This window comes from Archocentrus centrarchus, chromosome 11 (genome assembly GCF_007364275.1).
Source record: "Archocentrus centrarchus isolate MPI-CPG fArcCen1 chromosome 11, fArcCen1, whole genome shotgun sequence".
Taxonomy (NCBI): Eukaryota; Metazoa; Chordata; class Actinopteri; order Cichliformes; family Cichlidae; genus Archocentrus; species Archocentrus centrarchus.
Window position 1 is genome coordinate 8116917 of NC_044356.1, and position 14903 is coordinate 8131819.

Here is a 14903-nt window from a genome sequence, read left to right on the forward strand (position 1 = left end):
AGTCCAGCAGGACATACAGGGACGTTTCTGCCCAAACTGTCACAAACAAACTCCATGAGGGAGGCATGAGGTCCCAACAGCCTGTAGCGGGTTGTGCTCACAGATCAGCATCGTGTCGCTTCACCGGTGCTTCCCAAAAACACTAAAAGGTCGACTGATGGCACCAAGTTCTCTTCCCAAAAACACTAAAAGGGGCAGGTCGACTGATGGCAGCCAGTTCTCTTCACAGATGTGTGCCACATGCTCAGTGTGCTCGTGGCACACATCGATGCTCCGGCATCTGTGAGAAACATGAGCTGCTCCGGGCTGCGAGCGCAGCTCCCACTAGAGGCTGTTGGGAGTTTGCTCCTGAACCAATCACGATTAACTCACTGGAGCTTAACGAGTTTTAGAGACAAAAACTTCCTGATGTCATTCAGCAACAAGTTCTAAAAGATTTACTGCAAATGCTGTGAGACAAACTGAGATGTTACAGTTTATTTACTGAGACTGCAGAGCAACAAAATGAGCCGAATAAGAAACTGTATGGTGAAATGATTGGAAGAAAGTTACTTTTATCAGAATTTTATTCTGAAGATTTAAACATGATTTTTGCATTTATAATATGCATATCAATCTGCACTTTTACACACAAGAACAAAAGTGTAGTTAATGTTTCTGTTGTCTTTAGAGTTTAACAACTGGCACTAAATTTCTAGATTTCAGCTTCTGAGATTTGTTTTTTTTCCCACAATCAGCAGCTTCGTGTTCTCGATCATCAGAAATAAAAACAAGACAAAAACATATTTTTTCCATTTTATTACTTTGTTACAAACAAGATCAAAAGGTGGTCCTTTACTTGCCGGGGAGGATGATGCCATCGTACTGAAACAGAAGAGAACGGGAGGTTAAACATGAAGGTCTTCACACTGAAACAAATCATTCAGACAGGGTCCAGCAAACGTGTTTGGATTTATTTTTAAAGTAGCAGCAACAATGTTGGAAAAATGCTCTTAAAAATGTTTCCACTGCCAATAACTCAGAGTAATAAAATGAATTAACATGTTCAGTCTCCTCTGATTAAAAGCTGCTAATTTTCAGCAAATTATTCACCAAATCTGACATTACACGTTGGATTTAACATGAATTAAAACTTCAATAAATATCAGACACAAATATAACGTCTGATCAGTTTGGGCTCTTTTAAAGATGGCTGATGCTGAACCTGAGCTGCAGAAACATTAAGTGCAGAAACTGTGTTCCTCCTCTTTTACAAACTGTTTAGAAACGTCCAGAATTAACTTCAGCTCTACCCTTCTGTACATAAACATCTGCACTGTGCTGAAGTCCAGCTAAAGTCTGGATGCTCGTGTAATACCACTCTCCACCACAAGATGGTGCAGCAAATCAACTTGATCTTTATTAATGCAGGAAATTCATTAAAAGGACATTTTTATTTATTACAGTGGTCTTCAAAAGGGCCAACTGAGGAAATGAGGAAAAGGGCTAAAAATTCTGCCCCCTGGTGGAGAAAGTGTCACTCTGCAGGGTAATCACATAAAGTACATGCTGAGCATCTCAGGACGTGTGTACTCACTTTCTGCTGGAACCAGCGCATGGCCTCCTCTTTGCGGATGCGGTGCTTGAAACCGATGCGGCCTCTTTTCCGCTTCTTGTCGGCGATGCTGAAGCCGGGTCTGCCCAGAACCTGAAAGCAGAGAGGAGAGAGAGCAGCTCAGAACAAGCCAAAGCTTTGACTTCTTTACCTCAGCACAAAAAGTCTGTTTTCAAAATTTCAATAGCTTATAAATGTTTGGATGTTATGGATGTTTCTTCTCTGAAAGTATTAAATGCTAATTGTTAGAAATGTGCAAATAATGAATGTGAAGTTCAGGAGAAAATAAACTCCATTAAAGGAGAACTTGAAACCAATTTGTATCCACGTGCTATTTCAGTTTGTTTCAGACTGTCTGCCCTTCATCCTTTCTGTGACATTAAAAAAAGCTTAATTTCTTCTCAAATTCAATTCAAAGTGGCCCTAAAGAACACGTCATGAGCGCAGTTTTATTTGAGATCATAAAATGCTGCTGTTGGTGGGATTTAACAGGACGGTCTGTGACCTGCAGCTTCATGTTTAACAGACTTTAAAATCAAACTTTGAGGCATGGATGTCTCATTTTGTTAAAATCGACTCCTCTCTCTTCCTGTCTTTCCTCACCTCCTCAGGTGGGAGGGTCTAAAGTTGAATCTATCTTTGCCTCAGTGACCAATCCTGCTTCCATGCATAGTAACCCTACAAAAGCTTATTTTGAACCAGGATGAACTCTGCTACACATGTTGTATTGATCTGACGTATTTAAGCCTTACAGTGTGAAATAAGCACCCCTGGGTCTCCCTTTATTTACCTGCAGAGACACACAGAGGCCCACAGACCACTCTGTGGCTCACAGCTAGCACCACAGTTCATTGACTGCACTAAATTAACTGAGCTGAACAGAAAACGCTCTTCTGCTGTTTAAGAGAACAGGACGCTATTAAATGAGTTAAACAAGCTCCCCAGTCACATCATATTTAATATAAGACCCTCAAACCTTTGAGGACAGGTCCGAACACCCCCAGGTACATGCATAGAGCAGATATGCAACTTATCAATAAGCAACGGGAATCCAGTAGCCATAAATGACCGACCATGAGGGCTGTAACATTGACATTTTTAGTGTCACTCACCACGTAGAAGTCCAGTCCGTAGATGCCGATGCTGGGATCGTACTTGATGCCCAGATCGATGTGCTCCTGGATGCCGAAGCCAAAGTTTCCGGTATCGGAGAAGTTGTTCTTTCTCAACTCGTACTCGCGCACCTGGAAGCAGCAGAGGGAAACCGATTTAGAGAAACAGTGCAAGAAAATGCATCGTCTTCAAAGATTAATTAAAAGCTAAAATGATGTCACTATCTGACCACCGGTGCACTTCATTAGTTTAAGAAACATTTACATCAACAGTCACGTTGATGTAAACTGTGGCGCCAAAGATCCAAAATAAAAGGGTGACAGAAGCCGAAAAATGGCTGAAACACCTGAGCTGTTATTGAAATTATTTTAAATTTGATTCACATTTCATACACTCTGTTGTTCTTGACTGTAGGGTCACTACCTTACAGAGTAAAGCACCTTGAGGTGACTGTTGTTGTGAATTGGCACTTTAAAATATACCCAAACCAAACTGAAAATTATAAAAACAAACTTCACTCTGGGAAGGAGACACTGAGGGTGAAAGGGGGGAAAAAGAGAGTGGATGACATGGAGACACTCTGACCTTCAGTCCCTTCTCCAGGATCTCCTCTGCTTTGGCTCCACGGACGGTGCAGTGGACAGCGATCTTTTCATTTCTGCGAATACCGAAGGATCTCACAGTGTAGCGGGCTGCAGGAGGAAAAAAAAAACAGTCTTTAACACCCCGGTGACATGAAGCTGGGTGCAATATTTCCAAACAGGAGTTCATCCCTCCATCAATGACAGCCTGGTGCACATCTAAGATTTAACCCTTTAAAAGGAGCTGCAGGAAGCAGTTTATAAAGCCGAGCTGCTGCTGACCGACCGGCCCACCATGGTCCCTCTCCCTGTAGGCCGACTGGACAGTGGTTATACAAGACTTCAGTTCTGCTTGCATATGATTTTATGATTTAATACAGTTGGTTTGTTTTTGTTTTTTTTGAGTGTTTGTTTTTTGATTTTCAAACTCTGCAGAAACAGTTTAGCTTGAAAACATTTCTGAAAGCTGCAGAAAGAGTGCAGTGAGAGGTAACGCAGCTGAATTGTTTACGTGCAGCAATTTTTCTGGATTTATTTAAGAAAAAAGTTGAAAAAGCTCATCTAAAATGTACCGAAATTTAACCTACAGGTGTTATCGACAGGGATGTGCAGGGGTGGACTAAAAACTAAAACACTAACAACACTAATGGCTGCTTAATGTAAGCTGGCAGCTGTAAACCTTGTTCTGCTCTCCAGAACTGTACTAGAACCTGCAGCAGGTGAAGCACAGGTATGACGAACTACAGTCACCATCTCCTCACGGCAGGTACGGAAACCCCGAGAGAGGAAGCTTTCAAAATAAAATACAAACTTGCAGCATATTGCACCTTTATATTGTATATCTGTACGCTTACACATTTGTCCCTGATTGTATTCAAGGAGAAGCTGCCTTTGAACTTTGTGATACTGTGTAACAATGACAATAAAGGATGTTTTCCTGCTTAAGTAACACACAGACACCAACCCTTGGAGAAGACGGGGGTCTGTCCCGTGAGCTGCTCCAGCACCTTGGCAGCTCTGGTCAGTCTGTCACCGCTCTCTCCCACACAGATGTTCAAGCAGAGCTTGCGGATGCGGACCTCTCTCATGGGGTTCTCCTTCTTCTCGCCCTGGTCCTGGAGGGGGAGCAACACAGAAGATCAGCGACTCAAAAGGAAAATAAAGATGACACAACCACCATCGCACAAAGTCCTCACACCTTCTTAGCTGCTGCCATGCTAACAAACCAGCCTGACTCAGTTTAGTCCTCCTGTCAGAGCTCTGCTCTGCTTCAGCCCGAGATCAACACATGCCGGCCGGAGGACATGTCCGTACATATCCCCGCTGCTAACGCTGCTCTTCCCATCCACACAACTCTCATAAGTGTCCTGAATTTTAACACCACTGTCAAACTACCCGAACCCCCCCCGAATAAAAGCCGACACGCAGATAAAGTGGCCCCACCATCGCTTTAATCTGAGCTTTAATAACGGAAGCACACAGGTTCACAGTTTCTCTTAGCGGCTAGCTGGTTAGCATTACTCGCTTTCCTGCTTTTAATCACTTTTTCAAACTTTTATTTCAGAAATACGCCTCCACTGCGATCCCTCACACCGAGGTCTGAGCCTCTGCGCGCGGATCAGCCTTTAGGATGAGCCTACAGCACCGATGACTGCGGATTTCAACCGTAACTTCACATTTCATCACCACAGTAAGACGTGAGAAGATACTCACCGCCATGTTGGATCACTAGAAGAGGGCGTTTCGTTTCCGGCTACGCAAATTTATAGTCGTGTGTTCACCGTAAATCCGGGTGGAGAAACATCGACGGGGAGCGCTAGGGTTCCGGGTCAATTCTCAAACGCAAAAATAATAATGACACAAAATAAGAAATTGTTTAGTTATTACATTAAATTATTCTGTGGTAACACAAACAAACAAAAAGATAATATAGCTATATTTATTTTGACAATCAAATGAAGATACAACTAAAATATGGGACATTATAGGAATAAGAGAGAAACATGCCACCAAATAATTCCTGAATTAAAATCTGAGAGATTTTTTTTTTTTTTTTTTTTTTGTGGGCAAAATCAACAGAATTGACTGATGAATCAACACAATGCTTCAACATAGCTGCACTAATAGGTTCCCGGAGGCATTTCAGCCAGCTGCCAGGTGAGGAGAGTGTTTCAAGTTTCTCAAAAGATGCTCATGGCCATTTTCACTGTATCAGTGTTAACTTCTTCTTCTTTCAGATGCTCCCTTCAGGGGTCACCACAGCAGATCATCTGACTCCATCTCACCCTGTCCCAGCAACCTCCTCTGTCATGCCAACCCTTCTGCATGTCCTCCATCACTGCATCCATGAACCTCCCATGAAGTCTTCCTGTGGGATTATAATAGGCCTTCCTCGTTTCTTTTACAATTATTTACACAAGTAAGACATTTTAATTTAAAAAATAGGTATTGGGATTTGATAGACCAATTATTACACCTAAAGGAAAAGGTGGAGCCTGAGTTTCACATTTATTCAATGAGAAAAATCTATCAGTATTTCTGCTTATGTTACAGGTCACATAAAAAAAAAGTATATATATATATATATATATATATATATATATATATATATATATATATATATATATATATATATATATATATATATATATATATATATATATATATATATATATAAATTTTTTTTTACAAAAACAGAATTAAAATGGTGAATTGACCCCAAAAAATAAATAAATAAAAACTCAACCAAAAAACTTTACATTCAGATTTTTGTATTTTTATCATCATATATTAATTTATTTTATCCTGTATTACATTTAAAGAGAGATACACAGTAAATCTGCAGGTAAGTAGCAGCAGAAAACCGTGGAAGTCTGTTTGCACCACTGGGGGAAAAATAGAAAAAAGACAGGCAAACTTAACAAAACTTTGAGTTAAACTGACTTCTACTTTTTACTCCTAAGTAACTCACAATTTTGGGATCCATAACTCATCACTTTGACTTTAAAAAAAAAAGGTTTCCTCAGGAGCAGAAACAAGCTTCCATACAGTACATTTATTTCCCAGTAACCACTGTTTTCATAGTTAAATACTATGTTACAAAGCACTCATATTGCACTTAGTTTTCACAGACAAGTTTTTTTTTGATGATGTCACCTGTGCTTTCCTACTATTTGCTTAAAAAAAAAATAACCACTATGAAATAACTCTACAACATGCACTTAAGGTCAACCTGAGAGTTTAAAGTTGAAACAAAATATCAGGGCATAAAATTTGTGCTTAATAAATACTAACATTTACATTAAGACTTAAATATTTTGTGTTAAAGTCAGAGACAAACATCACTGAGGTTTGATATCATTATTTGAATCACTGATAAATTTATCTCCTGCAGTGTGACTGAAATCAGTGCAAGCGAACGCTCTTTATCAGCTGGTTTCTCTTAATTACCGTCACACTTTCTTATTACTTGTACAGGATATAGAAGGCAAACATCAGCGCCACAGCAAACACCACAACAAATTTATTCATCAGCGCAGCATCCACAGACCGAGCCAGTATGAGCGGCTTTCCTTCAAACATCTCATCGGGTGTCAGAGGGGAGACTGGAGATGGATGCTTCAGCAGGGGCAGGCCCTCCCTCCTCTGCTCCTCCAGGGCACTGACGAGGAAAGCCAGAGCTTTACGGGAGAAGGAGGAGAAGAGGTTGCATTCGGGGACAAAGAAGTGAGGGAGGTTCCCTCTGTGTGCGTAGTCCTCGAGAGCCCGGATCAGGTACAGGAAGCAGGCGGGAAGGTGCTGAGGAGCCCACATGGCGTCGTCATACCTGAGAGACGAGGTGCAGAGAAGGAAAACAGAGAAATCATTTATCAGAGCAGTGTCTGTGTTTGTGTTTAGGCTACAGGTCACACTGTGATTAGTAATAAGCAGTAACAACAGTAATAAGACAGTCTACTTTTTATTTAAGTGAGACTGGAGATGATTCGATTATTATTATTTGCAGAGCTTTAAATAGAAAAGCTTTTGTTTGTTATGTAGAAAATTAATTATGCTAATTATGCTCCATGTTTTTATTCTTGGACTCTAACAGAGTAGCTTTGCATAAATCACAGTTCAAAATAATCCTTGTATTTATCTCACAGTGAGCCTTGGTGCAGCCCCTCAGTTCATCCTCAGTCTGAAGGCTGTCTGAGCTCCTCTCCCTCTACCATGAAAATCATTCACTCCCCTGGTGTGCTGTTGTGAATTTCCTAAATCTTACACTATGACAAATAAAAATTGTGATGTCATTCCATAATTGTCATGCCTGCACCTTCAGTGACTCTGTGCACCACTAGAGGGGCCTGCTCCATAGTTTGAGAACCACAGCTTCAAGCCAACCTTCTTCTAATTGGCTCCTTGTTGCAAACAGAAGGTTTGAACAGCAGGTGGGTGGGGCTTTTGGGCTCTGCTGCAGATGCCGACACAGACGGTACACTGTGGCGTCTTTGAGGACGGGTCCACTCAGTAAAGTCTGCACAGAGCCTCCCACTCACCCTCTGATCAGTGCGTTTACTTTACTTGGACCCACACAGACCCTCACATACTCTGCATTTAAGATGGCTGCAGTGGGGATGTTCTCTCTCACTGATTTAAAGAGTCAAGAGCAGCAAAGTGTCAGCAGTCTGAGCTTTTCCCTCAGTGAGATTATGTTCACGTATGCAGATCTCAATATTAAAAACGTTGGTTATGTTTAATATGAGCAACGACCATTTTAACAGTTTATATTTGTCAGAACAAAAGGAAAAGCATAGTCCAGGTCCAGGTCCACTGCACCGCAGCATCACTACGTCTCAAGAGCGCTTCGAGTGCTCATTAAGAACAGAACAGTGTTGGATAAATACCGCTCCATTCAACCTTTACTCTCATTTCACTACAACTAAAGTTACCACCACTACATCACCAGCTTTTTCAGCTGAATTTATCCCCCATACATACATCACTATCTCTATATTTACCTTAATCCTAACTTTAAAATGTTTTTTTAGGGAGTACCTGGTGGACAGGGTGTGGAGGAAGGTGGTCTTCCCGTGGTACGAGCAGAGGCCTTCCAGCTCTTTGGGAAAACGTTGTTTCAGACCCTCAATCAGGGATTTGAGGAGCATTAAGCACTGCTTTCTGCAAGAAAACGTGCGACAGAAAGGCAGCATCCAAAAGTTTCTTGTTACTCATTGATAAGGCTCTGTCTTTAAAACTGTGACATTCATCAATGCATTTCAGGGTCACGGGGAGGATGGAGCTGAGCCCAGCTGTGCAATATTATTATCAATATTTTGCTCTTCAAATACAAAAAGTGTAACTCCAAAATAGATTTTATGAGTAATAATTTCAGACATTTTTAACAGTTAAAAGTCATTGAACACAGCGATCAAACACTGATTAATAAGGCATCAAACCAATCAAATCTATCAATTAAGATTGTGCTTAAATGACAGCAGGCCCATCAGTGCTTTATTCCAGCCGATCTTATGGTGAGATGATCAGAGTCTGTGTGAGAAGGTGTGGAGAGCTCACCGGCAGCATTTGGTGGCACGACTCTCACAGCAGGTCTTCTTGTTGCCGTGAGACGTGATGATCTTCTTCTCAATGTGAGAGAAAGAGATCCTCCAGCTCTCTGATGAGGGAAGGCCAAACACAACACCACATACATGACAAAACTGAGCACATCCCCTGTGCAATAACGCTACAAAAATCATTCCTCTTATAATCAGCTGTGTTATTTTCCAAGAGGGGGCTTACAGTGGGGGAGATAATTAGAAAAAAATGAGCAGTCTCCAGTTTGTATGGTAGTTTCATTTTAAGATGGAATATGAACCAAAAATCAAGAAAAAAAAACACATTACATTACAGAGCTTCCTCTCACCTTTGGCGTCCTCGCTGAGGTTTCGTCCTTTCATCCTCTTCGGTACGAAGTAACACGGCAAGCCTCTGATTTCTTGGCGAACCTTCTTGCCTAACCAGTCGTCCACATCCGGGCCGTTACGGACCGGAGCCGGCCAGCTTTGAACCTCCAGACAAACACAAACTGCTGTTACTACTGCTGTTACTGCTGTTACTGCTGTTAATGACATGATGGCCCTGGTTTGGTGTTTATTGACTTTTGGTCCCTGTTTCACTGACATCCTGACATGTTTGCTCTCAGATTTATCTCCTCTTGTTCCTCGTTCCCCTTTTTGGATTCCTGCTCCCTTTGGAAATGTCCGTGTTATATTTATATTTGATCCCATCCTGACCTTTGTGTAGTAGGAAAAACAAATGGTGGATGGAAGGTGGATGCTGGGCCTAAACTGTGCCTATTATAATGAATTTTGATGTGCATTATGTGCTGTTATTGCTGTAGTTACTCCTCTTGACCACCTTGGGGCATTAGCATTACAGTAGTCATCATATCTTACAGGTATTTCTCAGGTGAACAGCTGCAGGGAATAACATCCAGGAGGAAGTCATTTGGTTTTTCAGTGGCGTGCGTCTCATTCATTTCAGTCCTTCAGGCCTTTTGTAGGTTTTTTTTGACATTCAAATCAATACAAATAAAATGTGTTTTGCATTTATATGATGAGGTGAGATAATCTGAGGTGCCCACAGCATTTCCCTGTTCTTACAAACTCTAACCAGCCAAAAGAAACAAGCCTCAAACTGTTAAACGTGTTCTGCTTATGAAGCAAATCGATAAACAGCTCCTGCAGAGTAAAAGGACTTGAAGGACTTGAAGCATCCATGAGAACAGGAACAGCTCGAAAACATCATATAAATAAACTTTATGGCACCTTTTAAAACAAAGCTACAAAGTGCTTCACAAGACAACGTGACAGAAGGCAGTAAGGATATCTTTTACGAGCAGGTTAAACAAACAGATGTAGTGATTACCTCGAGCGCAGGAACCACATCCACAGAGATCAGCTCGCCGCTGTTGCTGTCAGTTTTGAACAGAGACAAAGTGACGGCCGGACAGTGCGGGCGCTTCCTGTTCACCTCCCAGCGACAGCATTCATCGGGCACTGAAAACAAGCAAATGTTCTTCTTCATTTTCAGGTCCAAGCAGAAAGCAGCAGGAGAGAAGATGACTGGCACAAACTATAATAAAAAGGTCAGAGAGGAAGCAGAAAACCTTTGTAGGTCTTGAGGAACTTGCGGATGAGACGGTACATCTCACTCAGGATCTTGCTTGAGGAAATGGTGAGGTGGTTCTCCAGGAGGAAAGCCCGGATAGGTTGCCGAGTGGGCCGCGTGAGATCGATCCGGTAGAAGAGACCCTCGTCGAGCTTTGTCAAGCTGAGGCGTGTGGACACTTGAACCGTCAGCATCATGTCAAACTCATCAGCCATGTGGATCTGAGAGGAGAGGACGAATGAAAAGGATAAAAATGAGATCAGACCACAAGAGGAGGAGAGCATTGGAGCAAGAGAGATGGAGTAAGGCTTTCAGCATGGATAAGGTGCTCAGAGGAGTTAAGGAAATTATTTTTATTGTAATAATTACAGAAGCTAGTGCATCAAAAGTGAATTGATGAAGTGATTTGATGCTTTTCGGGGAGTCAGGTGAGAGAAAACTGCATCAACACAAAACAGGAAGAACTTAAAGAGTTTCATGAGAAAGAGCATGTGCGGGCTGATGGTCTTTTTGTTTGTTTTTGTTTTAATAGCTCAATCAGATTCAATTCAATTGTTTATATAGCACCAAATCACAACAAACAGTCACCTCAAGGTGCTTTATATTATAAGGTAAAGACCCTCCAATAATTACAGAGAAAACTCAACAGTCACAATGACCCCCTATGAGCAGCACTTGGTGACAGTGGGAAGGAAAAACTCCCTTTTAACAGGAAGAAACCTCCAGCAGAACCAGGCTCAGGGAGGGGCAGTCATCTGCTGTGAGGGGGCTGAGGGGAGAAAGCCAGGACAAAGACACACTGTGGAAATCCAAAGTCTGAACTCAAATTCAGAAGCTGTGACGTCACCTTAACTTTCTCAAAGTAGCTGCCGGTGGTGAGGAACTCCAGTGACTGGAAGAAAGGCTGATCAGTGTTGGTGTGCAGGAAGTTCAGCAGGTTCTCACGGAAATCGTTGACCAGCTCAGCAGCCCAGCAACGGTCCGTCTGCCGGATCTTCAGGTCTTCGGCTTTGGCTCTGATCCAGGTGGCCAGATCTGCGGGGATGGAGACGGTGTCCTCAGCCACCTCCTCCTCTGTAAAGGGACACAGGTTTTATTTATAAGGGAAAGCACAAGAGTGAGGGTGAAAGATTCCTGTGAGTCCTCAGAGATGGCAGCATCACCTGATGGTTGCAGCTGAACCTTCTGCCTCTGTCTGGCTGGTGTGGGACGTGGAGGACTCGGCTTTCCTCTGATGGCCTTCTGTGCTTTACCTGGTGATTGTTGTTGAGCGTCCTGGAGCTCCATAACTCACTCGTCTCAGCTTTTAACACACAGAAAATAATCAGCTGTTGAATGGGGATGCATTCCTTACAGCAGTCATATCATTGTCTGTCTGATGCAAAGACTTTTGTGCAAATGTAGTCACCATATGTGCACTAATTTGGCATCAAATTGTACTAAAAAAACAGCCTGGACAAAGTAAAGGATGTTAATGTGATGCAGCTTCAAATATTGACTAATTTGTTTAAGTTTCTGGGTATATTCAGGGACTGGATGGACACAAATACTCTAAATGAAGGTAATTAAAGGTACTAAAGGAACAATGAATTATAACTAAAAAATATTTAAAACACTACTGACTTTGACATTTGCACCGTGCGTAACAGAAGTGTGTGTATGTGCATATGAATTGTGGCCATTCCCAAACCTGCTACAGTCATGAAATGTTTCTGCAGTCCATCCAAGCCTCCGAGCGCTGCTCTGATCATTTCCTTCTCCCACTTTTTCATTTCGTTTGACTCATTTTGACCTTCTGCTTGTTGAGGCTGACTCCGCATTAAGAGCTTCACCTGCAGCAGCTGCTAACCACTGCTCCACCTTCGGTTTTCCCGTGGCTCGTTTCATTAGTTTCAGTGTTTTAGTTGATTTTTTATTTTAATTTCATACAGAAGCGCACAAGTGCTTTTCCTGCTCCCATCTCCACTCCCTTCATTGCCCACCGGGGCGCCGTGGCCCACACTCTGGAGATCACTGATCTATGATCTAATCGTAAAATTACACTACAACGCACACTACACTTTATTTTATCTTATTATTAGATTTTGTATATTGTATAGCTCTTAAATTACACTGCACCTTCCTTTCCTAGATTTGTATTTGTATATTGTATAGTATTTAAGTTGAATTATATAACACTGTATAATACTAGAGAGACACCATCAACTGGAACCAAATTCCTTGTGTGTGTAAACATACTTGGCCAAATAAACCTGATTCTGATTCTGATGACATGTGCTCAGCATCTATATAATCTATGTACATCATAAATATAGATTTTTTAAGACTGTGTTTCTAATGAAAGCTTCTCTCAGTCTTTGCTGGCTTTATGTAATTCAGAATGTGGGAACACAAACGCGCAGCTCTCTGCATCTGTTTGGTTAAACAACCTGTGTTTGCAAAGGGTTCAAACCCTTTGTGTTTGCACTCTGAGCCACGAGTCCAGAGTTTGTTTCACCATCGTCACCTGATCGTAAATCCTGCAGGAAAGTGCTGTAATGTTGGTTGATTTAAAGTGAAATTCATTTATTGCTGTTCCATTTTCATGCAGTTGCTGCTCACATTTATAACCCTGCAGTTCAGTTTTCAAACTCGTAAAATGTTTGTGGTTGGCAGCAGAAGAGGAACCTGCAGGGCAGATTTTATCACTGGATGATTTCTGATGCTGAGTGCTTCGATATTCACTGACTGCATTTGTCTGACAGATTCAGGTTTTATCGCGACCTTCTGGGTGTTTAACCTACATAAACATCTAAAATGATGATTTCATATCAGCTCAGCAGGTCAACACTCAAACAACACCTGGCTTGTGTTGTAGGTCTTTTTTAAAATAAGTAGCATCAGTTTGGAGTTTTTGGGAAGTGGGCACACACAGAAAGCTCAGTAGAGCATATCAGCTTGACTGCATCAGTGCAACTTTATTGTGTAACATTGTTTAAGCTGGAAGCATCCTTCAGGTTTCAGAACACATTTCTGACAGATTGTCCACGTCAATTAATTACATGACACGTTATGAATGCGTCCCAGATGTCTCAATCTCCTTCTTATTGGCTAATACTGGAAAAAAAAGAACTTACTAAGAATTTCACTCTGAACAAGAACTCAGGGAAAAACGCAACAGATCTCAGGCCAGCTGAAATCTAGCATCAACGGCTCAGTTCTCGGTGTGTCAGAAACAAAAGTGTCGTGTCCAAATTTTTTACGTTTCATGAGAGGAAAGAATGTGCCGGCCTTCTGCAGCAGTAAATGTTTTAAGGTCGTAACGACAGCTGACGGGGAGCATGTGAGCGTAATCGTGTGGCACAAACGGACCCTGAAAAAAAGAGTCCAACCAAGACAGTTTTGTAAGGTTTGCAGTTTTCCACATCGTGAGCGTGGTCACCTGAACAGCAGCCCAGAAGTCTACGTTCAGGGTGTGGCCACTGGATTTTATAGGAACATGAGAACAGTGTAAAGAAGGATGGCAAATATTTACCTCCTTTAACTGCATTTTTGTTTTACAATCTTCTCACTGAACATGAACGTGCAGACTAAACCAAAGTAAAAAAAAAAAAACATTAATCTTTAGTTTTTTTATTACTAATATTCCATTTAATAACAGGAAAGTTCCTCTTTTTCAGTTTATTTTTTATACCATTTATTGTATAAATTGTTTTGTGTTTTTTTGCTGCTGCAGACAAAAGTCGGATACTTTCGATGAATGAACAGAAAATGTCAGTAACGAGCTGTCGGTGATTTTTTCTGTAATTTTACGCGTGTGTTTCTTTAAGTGTGTGCCTAAAGAGTCACGCTGACTTTTGTTTCTATTATTTACTGGAGCAGCATTTTTTTTCATCCCAGGCTCTTCATAATGCACGTGATAATTAGATGGTTTATCAAACATCTTCACACTAAAAGTCAGATGAGATTTTTTTTAATAGGTTATTGATCAACAGTCACTTTGGATTAAATGCAGCTTTAATGAAGCATAAAGTTGGAGGATCTTGGTCCAGCATCAACTGAGTGAGGAAACCTTTACAGCTGCTGTATTCCATTATAAACCATTATAGAGAGAATATAAAACCATCAGAGACCAGTTCTGAGTTAAACTGCTAAACAGAAAGATTTAAATTTCCTTTACAAAAAAATCCCAGAGATTTATGATGTTAAAAGACTCACCTGAGCAGCGTCCTTTGCAGGTGGAAATGACACGCTTACTGTTGTGTTGTCTTTTTAAGTAGCTTTACTTTCAATTTCAGTTATCATGAAACATTATCTATGGACAAACCCACCCTCTTCCACCGCCTCCTCCCAGGGAACTGATTGCATCACTGCTGATGGGAATAAGTTGCGTCAGTGTATGTGCTAACAACCCTCATTCCTGTAAAGCTCAACTGTGTAGGTGTGCACAGGTAGCATTAAATGCTACCTTTGTGTGACTTCATAAA

The 14903-nt window shown here is 41.4% G+C and overlaps 2 protein-coding genes across 2 annotated transcripts; both read right to left on the reverse strand.

The window, feature by feature from the left end:
- Nucleotides 1-783: 783 nt before the first annotated feature.
- rpl11 (ribosomal protein L11) lies at nt 784-5107 on the reverse strand. Its single transcript, XM_030740857.1, has 6 exons — nt 5002-5107; nt 4253-4403; nt 3293-3399; nt 2707-2838; nt 1577-1687; nt 784-864 (listed from the first exon to the last, which is right to left on the reverse strand). Exons 1-6 carry the CDS (start codon nt 5005-5007, stop codon nt 835-837), a joined length of 537 nt encoding a protein of 178 aa, XP_030596717.1. The 5' UTR covers nt 5008-5107; the 3' UTR covers nt 784-834.
- Nucleotides 5108-6098: 991 nt separating this feature from the next.
- Nucleotides 6099-14680, reverse strand: LOC115788620 (cyclic GMP-AMP synthase). The gene is made up of 9 exons (XM_030741725.1): nt 14635-14680; nt 11601-11740; nt 11285-11511; nt 10436-10658; nt 10195-10325; nt 9191-9335; nt 8842-8941; nt 8323-8445; nt 6099-7114 (listed from the first exon to the last, which is right to left on the reverse strand). Exons 2-9 carry the CDS (start codon nt 11722-11724, stop codon nt 6754-6756), a joined length of 1434 nt encoding a protein of 477 aa, XP_030597585.1. The 5' UTR covers nt 11725-11740; nt 14635-14680; the 3' UTR covers nt 6099-6753.
- Between the last annotated feature and the right edge of the window lie 223 nt (nt 14681-14903).

Coding starts and splice junctions, on each gene's coding strand:
- rpl11 (XM_030740857.1), bottom strand. Junction 3,400..4,252: donor GACCCCCGTCTTCTCCAAGG/GTTGGTGTCTGT, acceptor TTCCTCCTGCAG/CCCGCTACACTGTGAGATCC. Junction 1,688..2,706: donor ACGGACTGGACTTCTACGTG/GTGAGTGACACT, acceptor CTCTGCTTTCAG/GTTCTGGGCAGACCCGGCTT.
- LOC115788620 (XM_030741725.1), bottom strand. CDS start 11,724: ATGGAGCTCCAGGACGCTCAACAACAATCACCAGGTAAAGCACAGAAG. Junction 9,336..10,194: donor ATGTGGTTCCTGCGCTCGAG/GTAATCACTACA, acceptor GTTTGTCTGGAG/GTTCAAAGCTGGCCGGCTCC. Junction 8,446..8,841: donor CGTGCCACCAAATGCTGCCG/GTGAGCTCTCCA, acceptor GTTTTCTTGCAG/AAAGCAGTGCTTAATGCTCC.